Genomic DNA, 16,568 nt, shown 5'->3' on the forward strand with positions numbered 1-16,568 from the left:
CAGCTGCAGTGTCCTTCAGCTGCCTGTCAGCCATTGTCCCCTTGCTGGGCTCAGGGAGGTTCTGGGAATTTGTTTGATGTTTACAGGAGCTCTAGGCAACTTTTTTTGCAGACAGGTAAGCAGTCTGCTTGCAGCTGTCTAGTTAAAAGCACAGCTTGTCATCACTCCTCGCTGGACTATATGTATTTATTTCAGCTTTTCATCACTCCTCGCTGGACTATATGTATTTATTTAAACTATTTTAATTTTGTTAAAAGGATCTTGTAACTTGGCATCATCTGTTTTCCTCCCAACCAGTTCATTATGTGTGCAAGAGGTTTATTGATTCATCATTATTACCTTTTAATGTGCTCTACAGAAGGTTTATTTTACTGTTCTTTTGCAAAGCTCTAGATAAGCAAGTATTCAAAGTCATGGATTAAAGGGAACATTCTATTCCTAGCAGGAATAGGTTGTATTTTTCTATCCAGTAGTACTAATACACTAATAGGGCAACTAATTATCTAGAATTATGAGAGACACAATGAGTTCAATGGACAAGAACTAAAAATGAGCTTTCTAAGAACTTCCATTTTAGAATAAGCTGATGGTTTGACAGATTATTTTTTTTACTTGAACATAAACTCATCTTAAAATATATCAAATAAAATAACAGGAAAATTGCTTTACTGCAGTGAAAAAAAAAAAAGCCCTGTTTAAGATTCTTTTTTTCTGACTCTTCATTTGCTCGGTTACACTCCAGCATGGCATCACTGAGTATTGTCCCACAGGCTGTTCATAGACATGGCATTTGTTCTACACAAAGAAACTCAATTATCGTTTTTAAAGAACAGAACTTCTACCTCTGAGATTGGTCAAACTCAAAAGACCAGTCTTTCTTCAGGACTTTCTGCTATAAAGTTTTCAAAGTAAATACGGATTTATGGTTTTCATCTCGGTTTAGGTGGAAATGGCAATTGGGATGTTGTAACACTGGGAGCTCACTAGATCTCACAGAATAGTCACCCAGATCTCTCTCTCCCTTGAGCATCTGTCAGGGCTTTGGAGCAGGGCTGTACAAGAAGCACGGTCCTTTGTGCATGTTTCTCACACTTTATCATCTTTCCTTCCATGAATTCTGGTGGTTTGGACTCAGGGAAGCTTTAAAATGTCACTCCCAAAAGCTTCACTTTTCCAAGTGAATGAAAAGCAGGAGCAATAGTGACGTGTTTTGTCACAAACTTGGTTTACTGGGAAGACAGCTGAAAACATCAGATTAGTATCATTAGATGGGATTTGCACCCCTGGGTTGTACATGTTAGCTGACTGCATCTGTGTGTTGAAGTTTGTATTTATCCAGCTTTAGCTGGCTTTCTTGGCAGTAGGATTTAACTGGCTTAGAGCAATTACATAAAATATACGTACCAGCTCAGACTGCACCATGTATAAATCAAGTGAAGATGGAGCTGCACTCAAGATGGTAAAGCCTCAAAAATTAAACTACATGGATTGATTGCAGCAGGGAGGAGTTTGAAGAAAGAGAAGTCTTAATTCAGACACAGAGTTTTCCTCTCTGTTTGGATTGAAGGTTTTCCTTTTTATTCACTTGCTTGTTAGGTTTCTGCTTTTGCAATTATGTGTTTCCCATGTGTTCTGACAGAGCCTCTGACAAAAAAGGTTAAGAATTTTTCCTTACCTTGTTCCATCATCTCCAGAAGGCCTTTCTTAATGAGCTCATCCCGGCCCTGCCGTGCTGTCATCTTCTTCTCCAGCACTGCACAAAGTAATAGCACAACAGCTCCAGTTAAGAACAGAGTATTCATATAATGGAGTGAAAAAGATGCAATATGGGAATTCCCTCTAGTCTCAGCTACTGCGTGCTTGGAAAGAACTGCCAGGATTTTGTTTTGGGGAGCATGGACTGCTCAGCCTGTTTGTGCCTTTCCCTTTGTTCAACCAGCTGTAAAATGACCCCTGTGTAGAGCTGAGGTTTATGATGTGACCTGTTGTTGGATCACACTGAGTGCAGAGTAACAGGAATATCAGAGCCTTCATGCTGTTTAACACAGCACCTTAGAGCTGCCTCAGGAATATCCCACAGGATATCAGAGCAAGTGGAGGGAACTGCACCATCCTGTCTTAGGAAAAGGCAAGTGAGTTTGTCTCCTTACTGATCTCCTGGGACATCCCTGGAGACCAGCAGGCACATGCTGTGCTGTGTGCTGGGCTCCTTCCCCCCAGGGACAGCTGCTGGAGGGAAGGTTTTTCACATGCTCCCTCCTGTCACTTCTTATAATGTTACTGTGACCTATATAATCTTCACCCCAAATAAAAGGGGTGATGATACTTGGGGCCATAAATGTGTAGCCTATTTGGAGAAGGCAGAGCCCATGGAAAGCAGTCTGTGGCAAGCCTTGTGCTTCACTCTCCTGTTTCGACCTGTTCTTCTAAATTGTATTGTATTGTATTCTATTGTATCATATAGAAAGTCAGCACATATGGGCTCTTTGTAGCCCTACATGTTATTAACCTGTCGAATGCTGAAATCTCTGAATCGAGTTTAGATCAGTCACCTTTACCATGTCCTATGTAAGCAAGTTTCACCAGGCTAAGCTTTGCTCTGTGCACATCCCTCTCTTGTTCCCAACCTACCTGCAGACGTCTGCTTTAGCTTCTCATTTTTCTTTTTCCTCCACTTCCATGGTTTGAAGATCCTGCCCAGTGTTGCCAGTTTGCTGTTCCTCCTCACTGGTGGAGTTCGAATCCCTGAGACCAAGTAGTCCGAGCGCACTGCCGGGGATTGCTCCATCTCATCTGGGAGGGAAGAGGAGAGATGGCTGTTGGACACTGAGTTACCAAGGGCAGGCAGGTGGAACCTCACCAGATAAAAAGCAGAGTCTTGTCACCCAGATAAGCAGTGGAGCCAGTGGCCAGGCCGAGGGACACCAGCCAGAGGTGTCCAACCTCTCTGTGCCAGCCCAGGGCTTCCTACCAGCTGCTCTCTTCACCCTTGCACAGAATCTGTCTGGATACCAAATATCTCAGTATCTCCATTCCTGCCATCCCTCATAGGTTCATCAGGGCTACCAGCCCAGAAAGAGGGACATGTGCTGAATTTGTACACCTTATGCTTTTCCCATCCCTTCCCTCCCTTTGCCCGTGCCTGGTACCCACCAAGGCAATGGTGTCACTCTCCCCCCAGGAGCTGCATCACAGCCTTTGGAAACCTGGAGAGCTGAGAGCTCCCTGTGGCTTTAGTGGGAGCAGGAGGAATTTAACACATCTGTAAATCAGGCCCATGTGGCCTCCAGTTAATCAGAGAAATGGAATGTTCATTTACAAAAATGCAGACCTTTATGAAAAGCTGAGAGGAAGTGTGAGAAAGCTCAGGTCCCTTTGGAATTCCCAGCTTCCAGTTCTGTTCTCAGGCCACAGGATATTGCTGCCTTTTAAATGAACTCTTCACATAAACTAACACAGAACACACTGACTTTTGTGAGCTAATGCAAATCTTTTATATAAGAATAGTTTGTTTGATACGTGCTACAGAAGTAAAATCTTAGAACTTTGGTGAAAATTTATTCCTTGAGGAAGCTAAGGGAAAAATTCTTTCCCTTTGTCCAGCCAAGCCACAGCAATTTAGAGATAATGCTTCAGCTGGAAAATCAATTTAGGTATTTTTAATATTTTGTCTTGAAAATACACTGTAAGTTTTGCTTATAGACAAGCCTTGCATGAAACAATGCACACAGAGTATTCAGAGTTGTGTGCTAACCAGTACCATGGAGGAAACCAGCACAGCCCCATAAATGGGGTTATTGATGTCTGTACTGAGCACCAACACAGTAATTGTTAAAAGAGAAGCTCCCATCAGATAAATTACATGAGTAAAAACTAACAACAATTTGTATTTTCTTTTCAACAATCAGTTATGATTTAAATGAGCAACATGAAGCTGTGAACTTATGTACATTTCCAAGTAATTTTCCCCTGGAACATCAACACTTATCACAAATTGCTTTATGACTGCAAGAGAAAAACTCTACAGCATCTTCTAGGCTTTGCTTTTGAGTTAACAGGGTGAAAATGTCTAAATCACAGCATGGAGGTGGGGATTTCCAAGTAAACAGGAAACAATTTTTGGAAGATTATTAAACACAGCAGGGGAATGAACACATTCCTCCTCTTCCATTTAATTTTGAAAATACTGGTAATAGAGATGAATCATTCAGTGGAGACAAACTAAAATCTTGGCCACGTGAACTATGAGAGCAGAGAAAAGCTGTAACAATTCCCCCACACACATCGTGCCTGCCCAGTGAAATTCTCTTTTTTGTACTGAATTTAGAGCACCTTTTCTCTCATCCCACTGAGTTTATCTTGGGGTTTAATTTACGAAATATTGAAAACGTACATAAAAATACATTTTTGCCTTTGAAAGCACGGTGTCTACCCAAGGTGAGATTTATCATTTACAGCTGGGAGGTCACTATTAAGTTGAGAGCAGAAAATAGCCCAGAAGAAAGGCAGTAGCCTACAGAACACAGCTGGAGTGCCAAGATATCCTTCTCTCTTCCTAACAGCACATTCAAACATGAGAAGTATCACAGAAATAAGCTTTGAAGCAGTAGAGCTACTCTTGATTATGGCAATGAGAATGGAAAATGGCTGAGTAGATCTCCTATTAATATGCTATTATGATCACTTTAAAGCTGTGATAGAAGCCTCAGAAAATAGCATTTGGCCATTTCTTGTGACATGTCTTGAGTGGGAATAGAAATGTTCCCAGAATTAACTCATCTCAAAAGAGCTGTAGATCAGACTGGAAATCACAGCCTTGTCCCTGGAAGCTGCAGAGGAGCAGGACAGGCTCAGCTCAGCTCTCCCTGGTCCTTGCCTGTGAGACTGCCCTGCTGCTCCTCCATTCCAGGGGTTTCTCAAGCATGTAAGTGAAGATTAAATAAGAAGCTGATTTAAAGGAGTACCTTGGCAAGTTACAGCACTCTGTTCAGGATGTAGGTGTCTGCAAAGCGCTTCAGACATCATCCACACGTTTTGTTTAACACTGGCAGCATGAGATCATTTCACCTTTTTGCCAGATAGGGGATGTACAAAGACAAAGAAGTCCTTGAAACCCAAACCTGTGTGTCTTTAGCAATGCTTATCATCCCAGATATTCCCACAAAAATTAGAGAATGGGGAGAGATTGCAAAGACACCAAACATTTAAATATAAACTTCAACATATATGCCCTGTAGTGATCAGTCTTTCTTTGGTTTTTCCAGCCCTGCCAGTTGGGTTTCTTCCACCCCCTTCTGCCCTCTTGGTTGTGGAAATGTAAGGATTTTGTGCCTTAGACTTGGATAACAGAGGAAACACAGATAGAAATCAAATGTCTAAGAAGGAATAGAAGCTAAACCAAATGTTCCAATGGAGGTTTTTGTGGGCTTTTCAACTTTATTAATGCTTCTCTTATGGTACAAACAGTTCTTAAGCAAATGGATTTATCACCTGGTACATTCTCACCATATGCAGTTCCTATACTGTGCATTTGGAGAGATGGACACAAATATAAATAGATAGAGACACAGCAAGACAGATGTCCTGAAATCAGAAATAACAAGGAAATGGTCTCACTGGCAATAAGAATCACAAGAAAGCCTTGGAGCACCTCATTTCCAGTCAGTTCATCTTTTCCTGGTTGTGGGTTGGCTGCCTGGGAGATAAGAAGTTGACAGCACAAAAAGCAGTTCCCACGTACAGCAGTGAATGCTGAAGGAGAAGGAGTGCCTAAATATCAGCCAGCTCCTGCAGCCAACAAGCTGCCAAGGCTTGCCAACCCTCCAACCACTCTGTGAAATATTCAGCACATTTTTTTAATCTGCAGTCAATATTTTAATTATGCTAACTGTTCTGTGGAATAATGTGGTTATTCCTCCCAGAGCCTGAGAGCCTGGGGCCAGGCCATGCAATTACAGAGGATGTCTGCAAAATATAAACAGCCAAGAGCCAAACCCTGACTCTCCAAACCAGCAGGGGAAAGGAGCAACAGCTTAAGTCGTGTCTAATGGGGAAGGTTGAGGGGCAGTTGTTGTCAGGGGTAAGTGAGCACAAGATTAACCCCCAGCCCAGGGACCTGGCTGTCCTCACTGCCCTCAGTGTCCTCCCTGCCAAGGCAGACCAGTTGGTCCCACACACCATGGTCAGCCTTGTGGGGAGCTGAGTGCTCTGACTGAAGCTTATTGGCTGTTTACATCAAAATTACTTTAAATTCTCTGCTGTGCCCCACTGAGGGCAAAGGCTGCTGTGCTGGAGCTCCAGCTCCAAAACAAAGCCCTTGGATATCACACACTTGTCCTCTGCTCCGTGTGTGTCAAAGGGGTGCAAGTGAGTGTGGCTGTGCCCCTCTGATGATGCTGGGCAAGTGCTTCTCCCAGCTGGAGTGTTTCTAGAGCTCCTAACAGTGGCCAAGTGTGAATGATTTAATGTCTGAGACTCCCAAATCAGATGAGGGGAAAGGCTCCAAACTGACAGGTCCTGCTCTGCAGAGCAGCCCTGGGCTGCAGGATCAACCAGGCAACAGAGAAGAAGCAAACAAACCATAATATTAATTACATTTGGCTGCAGGGTCTGACCCCTCAGAAAGTCTGAGCAGCTTCTGTTCACATCAGCAGCAATTGTGGCAATTGGTGTTTCTGAAAAACACCCCCTTGCTTTCTTCTTTAAAATACCATAAATAGACCACTCTCCTGTTAGTCCTTTCCCTGTAGGAATTGTGTGATGGTTGTGAAGATTTTCTGCACATAGAAACTCTCCCATTTACACGTGTCAAATCCTGGCTCTTATTCCAGGAGTGGGGCAGGTTTGCTGTGAGTTCTCTGAGTTGTGTCCTGGGTGTGTGATGGAAAAGTGCCCTGTGCCTGCCCACAGCCCTCATTTGTACAGCAGCTGGGGCTGAGATGACATGGCAGTGCTGTTAAATTGAGCACTGGGTTCAGTGAGTTGAGTCCATCTTCTTGGGGTTTTCATGATGAGCCAAAGAGTCTGTAGCTTGATCCCTGGGTTGCTGATGACAGCAACTGCAGGCTGATGGATGGCAGTGGGAATATCAGGGATGCAGAGCTGAGTTCCACTGACCTTGGCCACAGAGGGAGGCTGTAAGAGGCATGGGATGTCCTCTTGTGACTATACAAATGCAGCAAGAACTTTGTGGGAAGATGAAGGATGCTGAATTTTAATGTGCTGGGAATTTTGCTAACTTTAATTCGTGGTAATGAAACTTGTGCCTTGCTAAATCCTGTGTGTACACTGGCAGGAGAAGGACCACTGAAAAATCTGCAACCTGCAGGCAGTTTAAAAATAACACAGCAGACAGGAGCTGCAGGCAAATTTGTAAGGCAGGCGTGCTCTGTTTGCTGATGAATTGGTTTGTGATGCAGCTCTGCATGTTTTCCCCTTTACTGTCATTGCATCTGCCTTTGCAACTCAGATACAGATGGAAAACAGGTTCCCCTTGGTCCATTGCAGAGGGTGGAGACAGGGAGTGGAATCAAAATGACCTTTTGGGGACTTTCAGTGCTGCCTAGAACTCATATCTGCCTCTATAAAGAGTGTGAGGGACCCAGACACGTGTGAGGGGTGATCCTTACAGAGAGTATTTGTTATCTAGTGAAAGAAACCTGCAGGGCAAAGAAGGCAGAAAGGTGGTCTTGGTTTCAGAGTAAGGACTATCCCGAGTTTTTTGAAGGAGAATTACCAGCAGGAACAATCCCCCTTTTCCTTAGTTTAGCATCCTAAAAGATAAAGAACTGATCTCAGTGATTGAATATGCAGGATAGGGGTAAATCACTTGTGTCTGGGAGCCTTTGAACACTTCTGTTATGTTCCAGAGAAGCAGAATTCAAACTAAGGAGTTTTTTTATTGCACTAGTTGGATGTTTCCTGTGATGGAGCTCTTCCTTGTTCTAAAAATGTTTTCTGTCACCTGCATTTCTGCAGACACTCTCTTTCTTGACTCTCTTTGAAAGAAAACTGCAGCAGAATGTTCCAGTTTGAAGTTTCCATTTCAGTTTTTTGAGCATAAGAGTATTTTCATTTTCCCAATTCTGAATGACTGTTAGAAATTAAGATCAGACAGGAGAAAAAAAGCTTTTTATGAACCTGAAATTTATTTAATTTTTGAAGGGATTTTGTATTTGAAGCCATGAATGTTTCAATATTGTTTTGGGTTGGTTTGGAAAAAATTTACACAGAATCCTTTGTAAAACAGAAAACCTACTTTCTAGCTGTTTAGTTATTTAGAAAAGGCAAGGTACCTGTAGTAGATTATTGAATGTAATTATAAGTTGATTTTGGATGCACAGCTGTTTACATGACTTGGATTTTTACTCTGACACATCATATTTGTTACACCAGAAAAATATTGAAACAAAGTAGGGAAATTACGGGATTGATGTGGAAACTCAGGCATTTATCTGTCCAAATTTTTGGAGTTTGTCTGGTCAGTGGTGTAGGCAAAAATGGCTTGAATTCTTATCTCTCATTGTAATCCTTTATGTTCTTGATTTCCCACCTTGGATTTCATCTCACCCAATAGTTTCACCTCCTAAGGAAGCAGATGGACAGTGGGCCAGGTTCATCCACATGGTAACTACAACACCCCTTGAGTTACCTGGGGGGAAATTTGGCACAGGAAATTTGTGCAGACTTCAGATTCATAGAGGTACTTGAAGGCGGGGGAAAATGCAAAGATAAATGGCAGAAAGGGGAAAACAGAAACAGCTCTGGGTTCAGCTTCCACTGAGTAAAGGCTGTTCTTGGGCTCAATCACTTTTCTTTTAGCTGGTGGGATGAATCCTGATTAGGTTGTTGTACTTCCCTGCATGAAAATGCAGGTTTACTGTGTGGTCTCCAGAGTCTGAGCTTCCATTTTCACTTCATACTCAAATGTTTGCCATTTGTCCTTGTTCTATAATTTCCACTGCTCTTTAGTGTGTTAAATTATGATTTAACATTCTTCTTTAATTGGAGGGGAAAAAAAACCCAAAACACAATTTGTGGGTGGTGGGAGGGGGCTGTGCTTCCAGGGAAGTTTATTTCCATTCTGTCATGCTGAGCCTCCCTTCAAAGTATTTGGATTTTAAAACCATCTTTCACTGAAAGGAACGGGGAAACAGATTATGCTTATCAAAGGAAAGAGGGCAGGGAAGTGGCAACTCCAGCTAAATCTCTTAGATAAAAATACTCCTTGTATGCTTGAAATCTGTGATTTCTTTCAGAAAACGTTCCTTTGGGAAGTTAACATATCACCTAACAGCATTACCACCAAGTGAGCCAAGGTGCAGGGACATTAATCAGAAACCTTTCAGGCTTTTGGATCATTGTGTCAGTCCCAGCACCACTTGCTGTGATTTACAATGCACGGTGTGACATTAGCAGTTCATTAACAGAATCAGTTTGTCAGTGTTTGCACAAAGGAACCCCCAACATGCTTTACCTCGGTAAGAAAGAGCTAAGTAACAATAAGAAAATGAGGCTAATGAAGGATTGCCGTGTAATCACCGTTAATTCGGTTACCTGAGCCTGTGCAAGATCTGCTTTTGAGGGGGGACCCTCGCCATTTGTATGCCCGTCACCCAGGGAGAGCTGGCTCAGGCAGCAGAGCAGCATCTCCTGAGAGTCACAAAAAATCCATTCAAATCAAATAAAAATCCATTGAAATGGGCACTGCCTCTGCAGAGGACCAGGAGCTGTGCCAAGCGTGTCCCTCCTGCAGCTGCAAGGGGGTTTGGACCACAGACACATCAGAAATTCCCAGTGCTGGGCAGTTTCCTCAAGCCTCTTGGAGAGATGCTGCTCTGCAGGACACAGGGAGCCAGAGCCGGGAAGCACAGGAAGGGCTTGGATCAGGCTTGCCATGTCCTCCTAGTAGTAAAGCTGTTGTCTGCACTGCAGGAGCAGCGTTTCATCACCTGCAGTTGTTTAATTAGCTGTAGCTTTGCTGCAAACCTGTTGCAAGGATGTTTTTTATAGCTTCCTCAGGGAGTCTGCAGACTGGAACACACCCTGTGCTGTCTCCAAGAGGCACCTTCAAATCCATGCACTGCAGCTCATCCCTGACAGCAGCTGCCTTTGGAGGGACTTAGGGAAGCCTTCGGTGTAAGAGCATCACCTTTGCTAACAGGGACCCATGCACTGCTTTCTTTCTGGGATTCATGGCCCCATGCATTGCTTTTTTTCTGGGATTCATGGCCCCATGCATTGCTTTTTTTCTGGGATTCATGGCCCCATGCATTGCTTTTTTTCTGGGATTCATGGCCCAGGACTGATCTGTTTTGAGTTTCTTCAGTTTATAGGAGTCTATGTCTCTCAGACATACAATCAGCTCTCACTTTATATCCATCCCAAACTTGTCTATTCGCGAAATAATCAAATTCTCATGTCTTGTGCACTTTTATGGCTTTGTAATTTAATGCATAATTTCCTTCTTCCCTCAAACACACCACAGCTCTGCTGGTGCTCTGTCACTGTTCAGTGCCACTGCTGCAGATGGAAAACACTCTTTCTGCTCTGTGAAATGCAAGAGCATCTGCCTTTTGTTTTGTTTTCTCCTTTCTCACTCCTGCTGCTTTGCACTTTCACTTTCCTTGCACCCACTGGCAACAAATACACATTATTCAACAGTCCCTGTGCATACTCCAGAATAGGACAGAGATTTGGAAGAAATCCTTAGACGACAAAAATATGACATAAACCAGAACAGCTACAGGGAAAGGCAGATAGAAAACAGGCACAGTGACTGAATTCAACTTTTGTCTAAGGTTATGCATCCAGTTTGGCTCCTTGTAAAACTTGTTTTAAAGCTACCAATGATTTACACACTTGATTGGTAGGTAAACTGTAATGAACCCCTTCTTGGGAGGTCATGTCACTAAGAATGAATGGTTAAATATTTTCTAGGGATGGTTTGCCCTGCTGCATGCAGCAGTCTGTAAATAAGAGACACATGTAGGAAATACTTTGAAGGGAGCTTTGTTTTTAAAAGATTCACTTATCCCATTGTCTACTGGTATTTTTAGGAAGCAATAATACCAAATACTCAACAGTTCTCAAAAGACAGCAAAGGTGCCACAACGCTCTGGTGCCCTCAGCACCTTTGTAAAGGCACATTTGGGCACACACAGAGTGCACAGTCACAGCTACCAAGTCCCCAAGGGCAATGGCACTTCTCACCTGTTCAATCCTGCACTGAAGTCAACATGAGCCTTAGCATGGGACCATCTCAAGGCTCAGTAAGGGCCTTACAACACTGATCTGACCAAACTGCAACATGCCTTCTAAAATGAAATTTCTCACTGGTCAAGGGCCAAGAGAAATAATTGCTTATCAGATTTACTGCAGTGATTATCACTGTTTGTCTGAACCAAGACCACAATCTATTCCTAATGGGAATGGCAGGCTCTCCAGGGCAAGAAAAAACATGGAAATTACTCAAAATACATGAAGCTGTCTCCTCTGCAGCTCTTGGAATGACTCCATTCCAGGTTGTTTCCTTCTTCTATTACAAGACTAGGAAAAACAAACTCCTGAGTTGTAATCCTTGCCCTGTGTAGAAGAATAGAGAGACAATATCCCAAATGGCAACAACAAAATGAGAATTTGGCAGGAGAACAACAGTGTCTGTCCATTAACTCTCCCTGTCACCCAGCAGCCAAGCAGGGGGAACAACCACGGAAGTAACTGCAACTTCTTTTGCTAATGTGATTTATTGGTGTGTCTGCATTAGCAAGAAAGGCAGGGGTAGAAGTGGGACTGTGAGCAGCTGGTGCTGAGGACTCAACACCTTCTGGTGCATTTGTTAAGTGGTGTGATCTTGTGACTCCAACTCAACAGAGAACGAGCTCTCTCCTTAAAAAGTGCAAAGGAAACAAGATTCTTCACTATAACAAAAATACCAACCAACCTAAACAATCATCCTTCCAAAACCAAATGAAGAATTCCCGTATTTTCTTTCCAGAGGAAGGATAAAGATCATTATTTCTCTTACTAATTTACAACATTCAAAAGCCCCTAATCCCACATGCAAATTCCTGTGAGTTGTTGGTAACCAAAGTCACTAACTTGCAGCAACACCTTCTCTTTTAAATTTCTGGTAAAGTCAAAGTGTTTTAGCCCATCCTAAAGCTTATTTGAAATGTCCTTATGTCTGTTATATATCCCTGTGTCCAGAATGGCTGATACCTTCCTAGAGCCTTTCAGCCACACATTTTAGCATCAATGAAAATGCTATGCATAAATTAACATATAATGGCAATTTCAAACTTGCTAGAATGATGCTGTGGTTGTGCCAGAACAGCCAATTTACTCTAACACACAGATGGATGAATTTCTTTCAGCTTCTTTCCTAGGGTTTATAGTACACTGAATTTAGTGGAGAAAGCTCTGCATTTAACCAGAGTTGTACTGGTTTCTTAGTTGGAGTGAGTTTTTATGTAGTTCAGTGCAAGAACTGAGTTTTGTATTCATTCTTTCGACACAAACTAGACAATTGTTGCTAAAAACAAGTCCAAAAATGCCCCATGATCAATTATTGAAATGGTTACATTTGAAAGAACAAGAGAGATATGTCTTAAAGCCCATTTTAATATTGATGGGCTAGTTAGGTTGTACTGCTTACAACAACTGCAAAGGTCAGAGAACAAACCTCAGCAATGTGTCTGCAGCTGGTTCCTGTCTCTAGGAATATTAGGCAACAGTATGAACAAGCAGGATGTTTAATGGCTGCAGTGCTTCCACCTTAAATGGAAATACAGGGAGGAGGAGGAGGTAGCACACAAACCCATTCAAAGCAGGTACAAAGAATGCCATGAGCTGAACTAAAATGTAAATCGTAACTGCTGAGAAATGGCTTTTTTTGATATTTTAAAAGCAGCATTTGCATTTAAAAGTCTACAGCATCATTGGTGAAAGTTCCCCACATATCTCATGAAGTGCTGGGATGTTTCCCCAAGTGTCACCACGTGGCAGATGCATCAGGAGTTATCCTGCCCCACCCTGGGCCAGCCTCTGGATCAAGAAGGGGGGGCTGGAGCAACTCTGAGTTGCACAAGATTTTCCTACTGATAGTTTTTCCCGTGGCTTTGTCCAGAAAACCCAGTGGTTGGGGCCAGCACGGTGCATGTGGAGCAACTTAGATTTGCCTTGGGACAACAAACCCTCTCTGCACTGTGTTTCACCTACATCCAGAAACTGCTGCTCAAAATCCTGAACAGGCAAGGTGAGACTGGTTCTACATTCACAGGCTTCAGTTTATAATGTAATGGTGTAAAAAAAACCCAGCTGATGAGATTCTACACTACTGAGTGTTCAGGGAGCACATGATTACACTTCTATTCTTCTGGCCAGGGCTTATGCAAAAGAACAAAAAATAGCTCCCCATTCCAAAGCTAAACCATGGCAGGGGGCTCTTTGCACAGACAAGCTTTGTTAATTTCACTGGCCACAAGTTTTAAATTCACATTTTTAAACTAACAACCCCTGGCAGTTCTTTGGTCTCCAGCTCTTGATTTTCATTCGGGACATGTTTTTGAGATGGAAACCTCTAATGAATGTTTTTCTAACATTTGCCTTTCATCAGCAAGAATATTTGACTTTCTCCTCTTGTTTTCTTAAGTTTTTAATTTTTAATTTATTATTTTTTACGCAAAGGGGATAACCAGATCTGTGACAAAACCATCATTTTAAAACCACCATAGAATATGAACTGAATTTCTATTTCAATGCATGAGCTTTTTATTAAACAAGTAAATCATAGTCTTGTTCACTTCAACCATATCCTGGGCCTGTTTTTCTAAGTCTCACAAAGCCCAAATAGCATGGAAGGAAAACCAGCATGGAATATTTTTACCCTGTCTGACCTAAATTTATGTATTTTTTAGTTCTTCCAAGAGAAAGAGAAGTGGAATAACTACTCCCTCTTCTCAGTTTCTTTTCAGCTCTCATATTTTAACTGTGTTCTCAGCTGCTTGCATGAGTCATAGAGAGCTGGAAACAAGAACCCCCCACAATATTATAATAACTGCTTCCCTAGGAGGGAGCCTATGTGTGTTTTGGGGTAGACCACTAAAAAGTCACAAAAATCTCCTGAAAGCTTCTTTGTGCCAGAAACCTCCATGGGAACTAATAGAGGAAGGGCCAATATCTCAGCTGCAAAAAGAGATTACTTGTGAGGGTAATAAAAATGAAGATATTTTAGGATTTCCATATCACTGTCTTGAAATTCATGTCATTGTTCGTCGGTGTTTGCCGAGATTTCAGACTGCTGTTGACTTTGGGGATTGTTGTGTGTAATGATGGTGTTGAATTTCACTGGTCTAGGCAGAATTTGGATTTGGTCCTGTGACGTTCCAAGAAACTTTAAAATCCACAGGCTTTTGTAAGAACTGGGTGTTCAGTGCTTGCCATGCTGATCCACACTATTCCAAGTTAATATGTTCATCCATTGCCTGTCCCTTCCTATACATCCAAACTGAATCTCGGCTTGAAGCTACCTATGAAATATTTAGAAACAGTGGGGGAAGCTCCTGCAGAAGCCCATCCTTCATTCTGAAATGCTGTAAGTTTGTTGAGAACAAGCCAGATCCCTCATACTTTGGCACATGTCTAGACTGAGCAGAGCAAACCAGGTCAAGGATCTTGTGCAGTAAGAGAGGAAACAGAAAGAAAGGTCAACTTCTTCGTCAACCAAACCCACTGGCAGGTCAAACGGATTCAGACAGCAAACACAAGAGGAAAAGAATGTTGTGGAACATACTGAGAGAGGGTGTTGGTATCAAATGTGCCTGTGAGCTCCATGGCATTTATAGGCAGGTATCATTCTGTCTTCCACTGCCCTGTTTCAGTCACGCCAGCTCAGGCTTATCTGTCTCTAACACGGAGCTTCAGTCCTAAATTCCTGCACAGCAGGTCAGACACTGAAATCACATCTCCCTATCAGAGACTATGCTCTTCCTCACTATCCCTTCTCAAGGCACAATCTGCTTTCACAGCCCTGTTTTTGCTGTCATTTTATCATTTGTACAGGTCTGACTTCTCATCTTTCCCTCCCTGCTTGGTGCAGTTTACTGAGCCTCTGCACAGGAACAGTCTGACTTTAATCAAGACTATGCAGGAAAAGCCTTTCTTCTCTGAGAAAGCTTTTAGACATTACAAGTCTTCAGGATTCATTTACAACATTGGGTAATGAAGCAGAGCTAAAAATACCATATGTTCCTTTGACATTGCCCATTCATTGCTATAAATGACTGGAATTTCTGTGACTGCAGAACAAAACATGTTTTATGTTTTTGCTTTTAAGTGAAGCTGTGTATAAAGCTCTTTGCCACTTGGAATATCTTAGTGTTTTACATAAGAGGATAACAAAGTTTATTTGGAAAAGGCGGTGAAGCCTACACAGCTTGTTTTCCTCTCATTTCCTTAAATGAATGAGGAGAGATGTTAGAATGTGAAATCACAGGAGTGGAACTGGCCAAATTTTCTCAGTTATGAGAAAATATAGTGAGGAGATTTGCTGAGACTGCCCTCCAGAACATCACCTCTTATTGGCAATTCTCTGCCCTGGATAAGCAGAAGGCTTTTCAATCAGCTCCAGGCCTCCTGTGCAATCTGTGTGAGGCTGTTTCAACAACGGAGATGAGATTATCAAAGCATGAGAAAGAACTGACACGCAGGGCCAGATTGTTTGAAGATGTTTATTTTAAGTCATTTCACATATTCTTATTCACTATTTTTATTTTTTGAACTCGGAGAATTTTTTTCTCCCTAGTAATTAAAACTCTGAAGGCGGATGCTCTTGCCTGCACAATAAAAGAACTTATAATATTTTTTAAAGTATTTAAAAAAAAACCCTATAAAAATCTCAACTAATTTCTTCCTTTCAAGTGCTGAAATGATCTAATGCTATTAATAGAAGATTCTTTCTCTGTGGAAAATTTATTCTTCTATTTAAAGCTACTGGGGAAAAGCTTGAAAGAACAGAAAAATATGATTCTGACATCTGGCTATCAGTGTAGCCTTTGGATGATGAGTTCAGATAGTGGCTCTGAAATGCATCCATTTATTTGGAGATAAGGCAGGATGATAGACAAGGCATCATCTGCCCACACAGTTGCATGTTGTCCCCACATCTTTGCTAGAAGCCCACCCAGCTTGTGCTGAGGGAAGCAAATTTGAGAATACTGGATTGACTGCCCCCAAAACCACAGGTCTGTCTTCCTGCCCAGGAACAAGCCCAGCTAAAGCAGCAGCAGAACCTCCCCAGCTGCTGAGCAGCAAAGCCTGACCCTGCCCCAAATCCCCCATGATCAGCAGAGCAGGTGTCACTCTGTCCCCAGGATCTTCCTGACGAGGGAGGACACTGATACTGGCTGGGGTGACATTTCGTGTGGGCACAGGACTGAGAACTCCTGTCACAATAAATCAGCAAACTCAACACCTCCCCAGGAGTTTACAGGGACATTTTATACTGAATAGCTCATATCCTGCTTCCAGGCACCTGATCCATGAGGCTTTACTTCCTTGATATGTGCTGG

At 42.4% G+C, this 16,568-nt stretch overlaps 1 protein-coding gene across 3 annotated transcripts in view; it reads right to left on the reverse strand.

The window, feature by feature from the left end:
- The window catches only part of PHACTR3 (phosphatase and actin regulator 3), a 100,672-nt gene that overhangs the window by 44,702 nt on the left and 39,402 nt on the right, over nt 1-16,568 (reverse strand). For all 3 annotated transcript variants that reach the window (XM_064674106.1, XM_064674107.1, XM_064674108.1), the window contains exons 2-3: nt 2,632-2,793; nt 1,676-1,753 (exon numbers count right to left, since the gene is read on the reverse strand). In XM_064674106.1, the coding sequence (XP_064530176.1) occupies nt 1,676-1,753; nt 2,632-2,793 (240 nt within the window). The remainder of the gene's footprint in view (nt 1-1,675; nt 1,754-2,631; nt 2,794-16,568) is intronic.

Source organism: Pseudopipra pipra, chromosome 17 (assembly GCF_036250125.1).
Source record: "Pseudopipra pipra isolate bDixPip1 chromosome 17, bDixPip1.hap1, whole genome shotgun sequence".
Taxonomy (NCBI): Eukaryota; Metazoa; Chordata; class Aves; order Passeriformes; family Pipridae; genus Pseudopipra; species Pseudopipra pipra.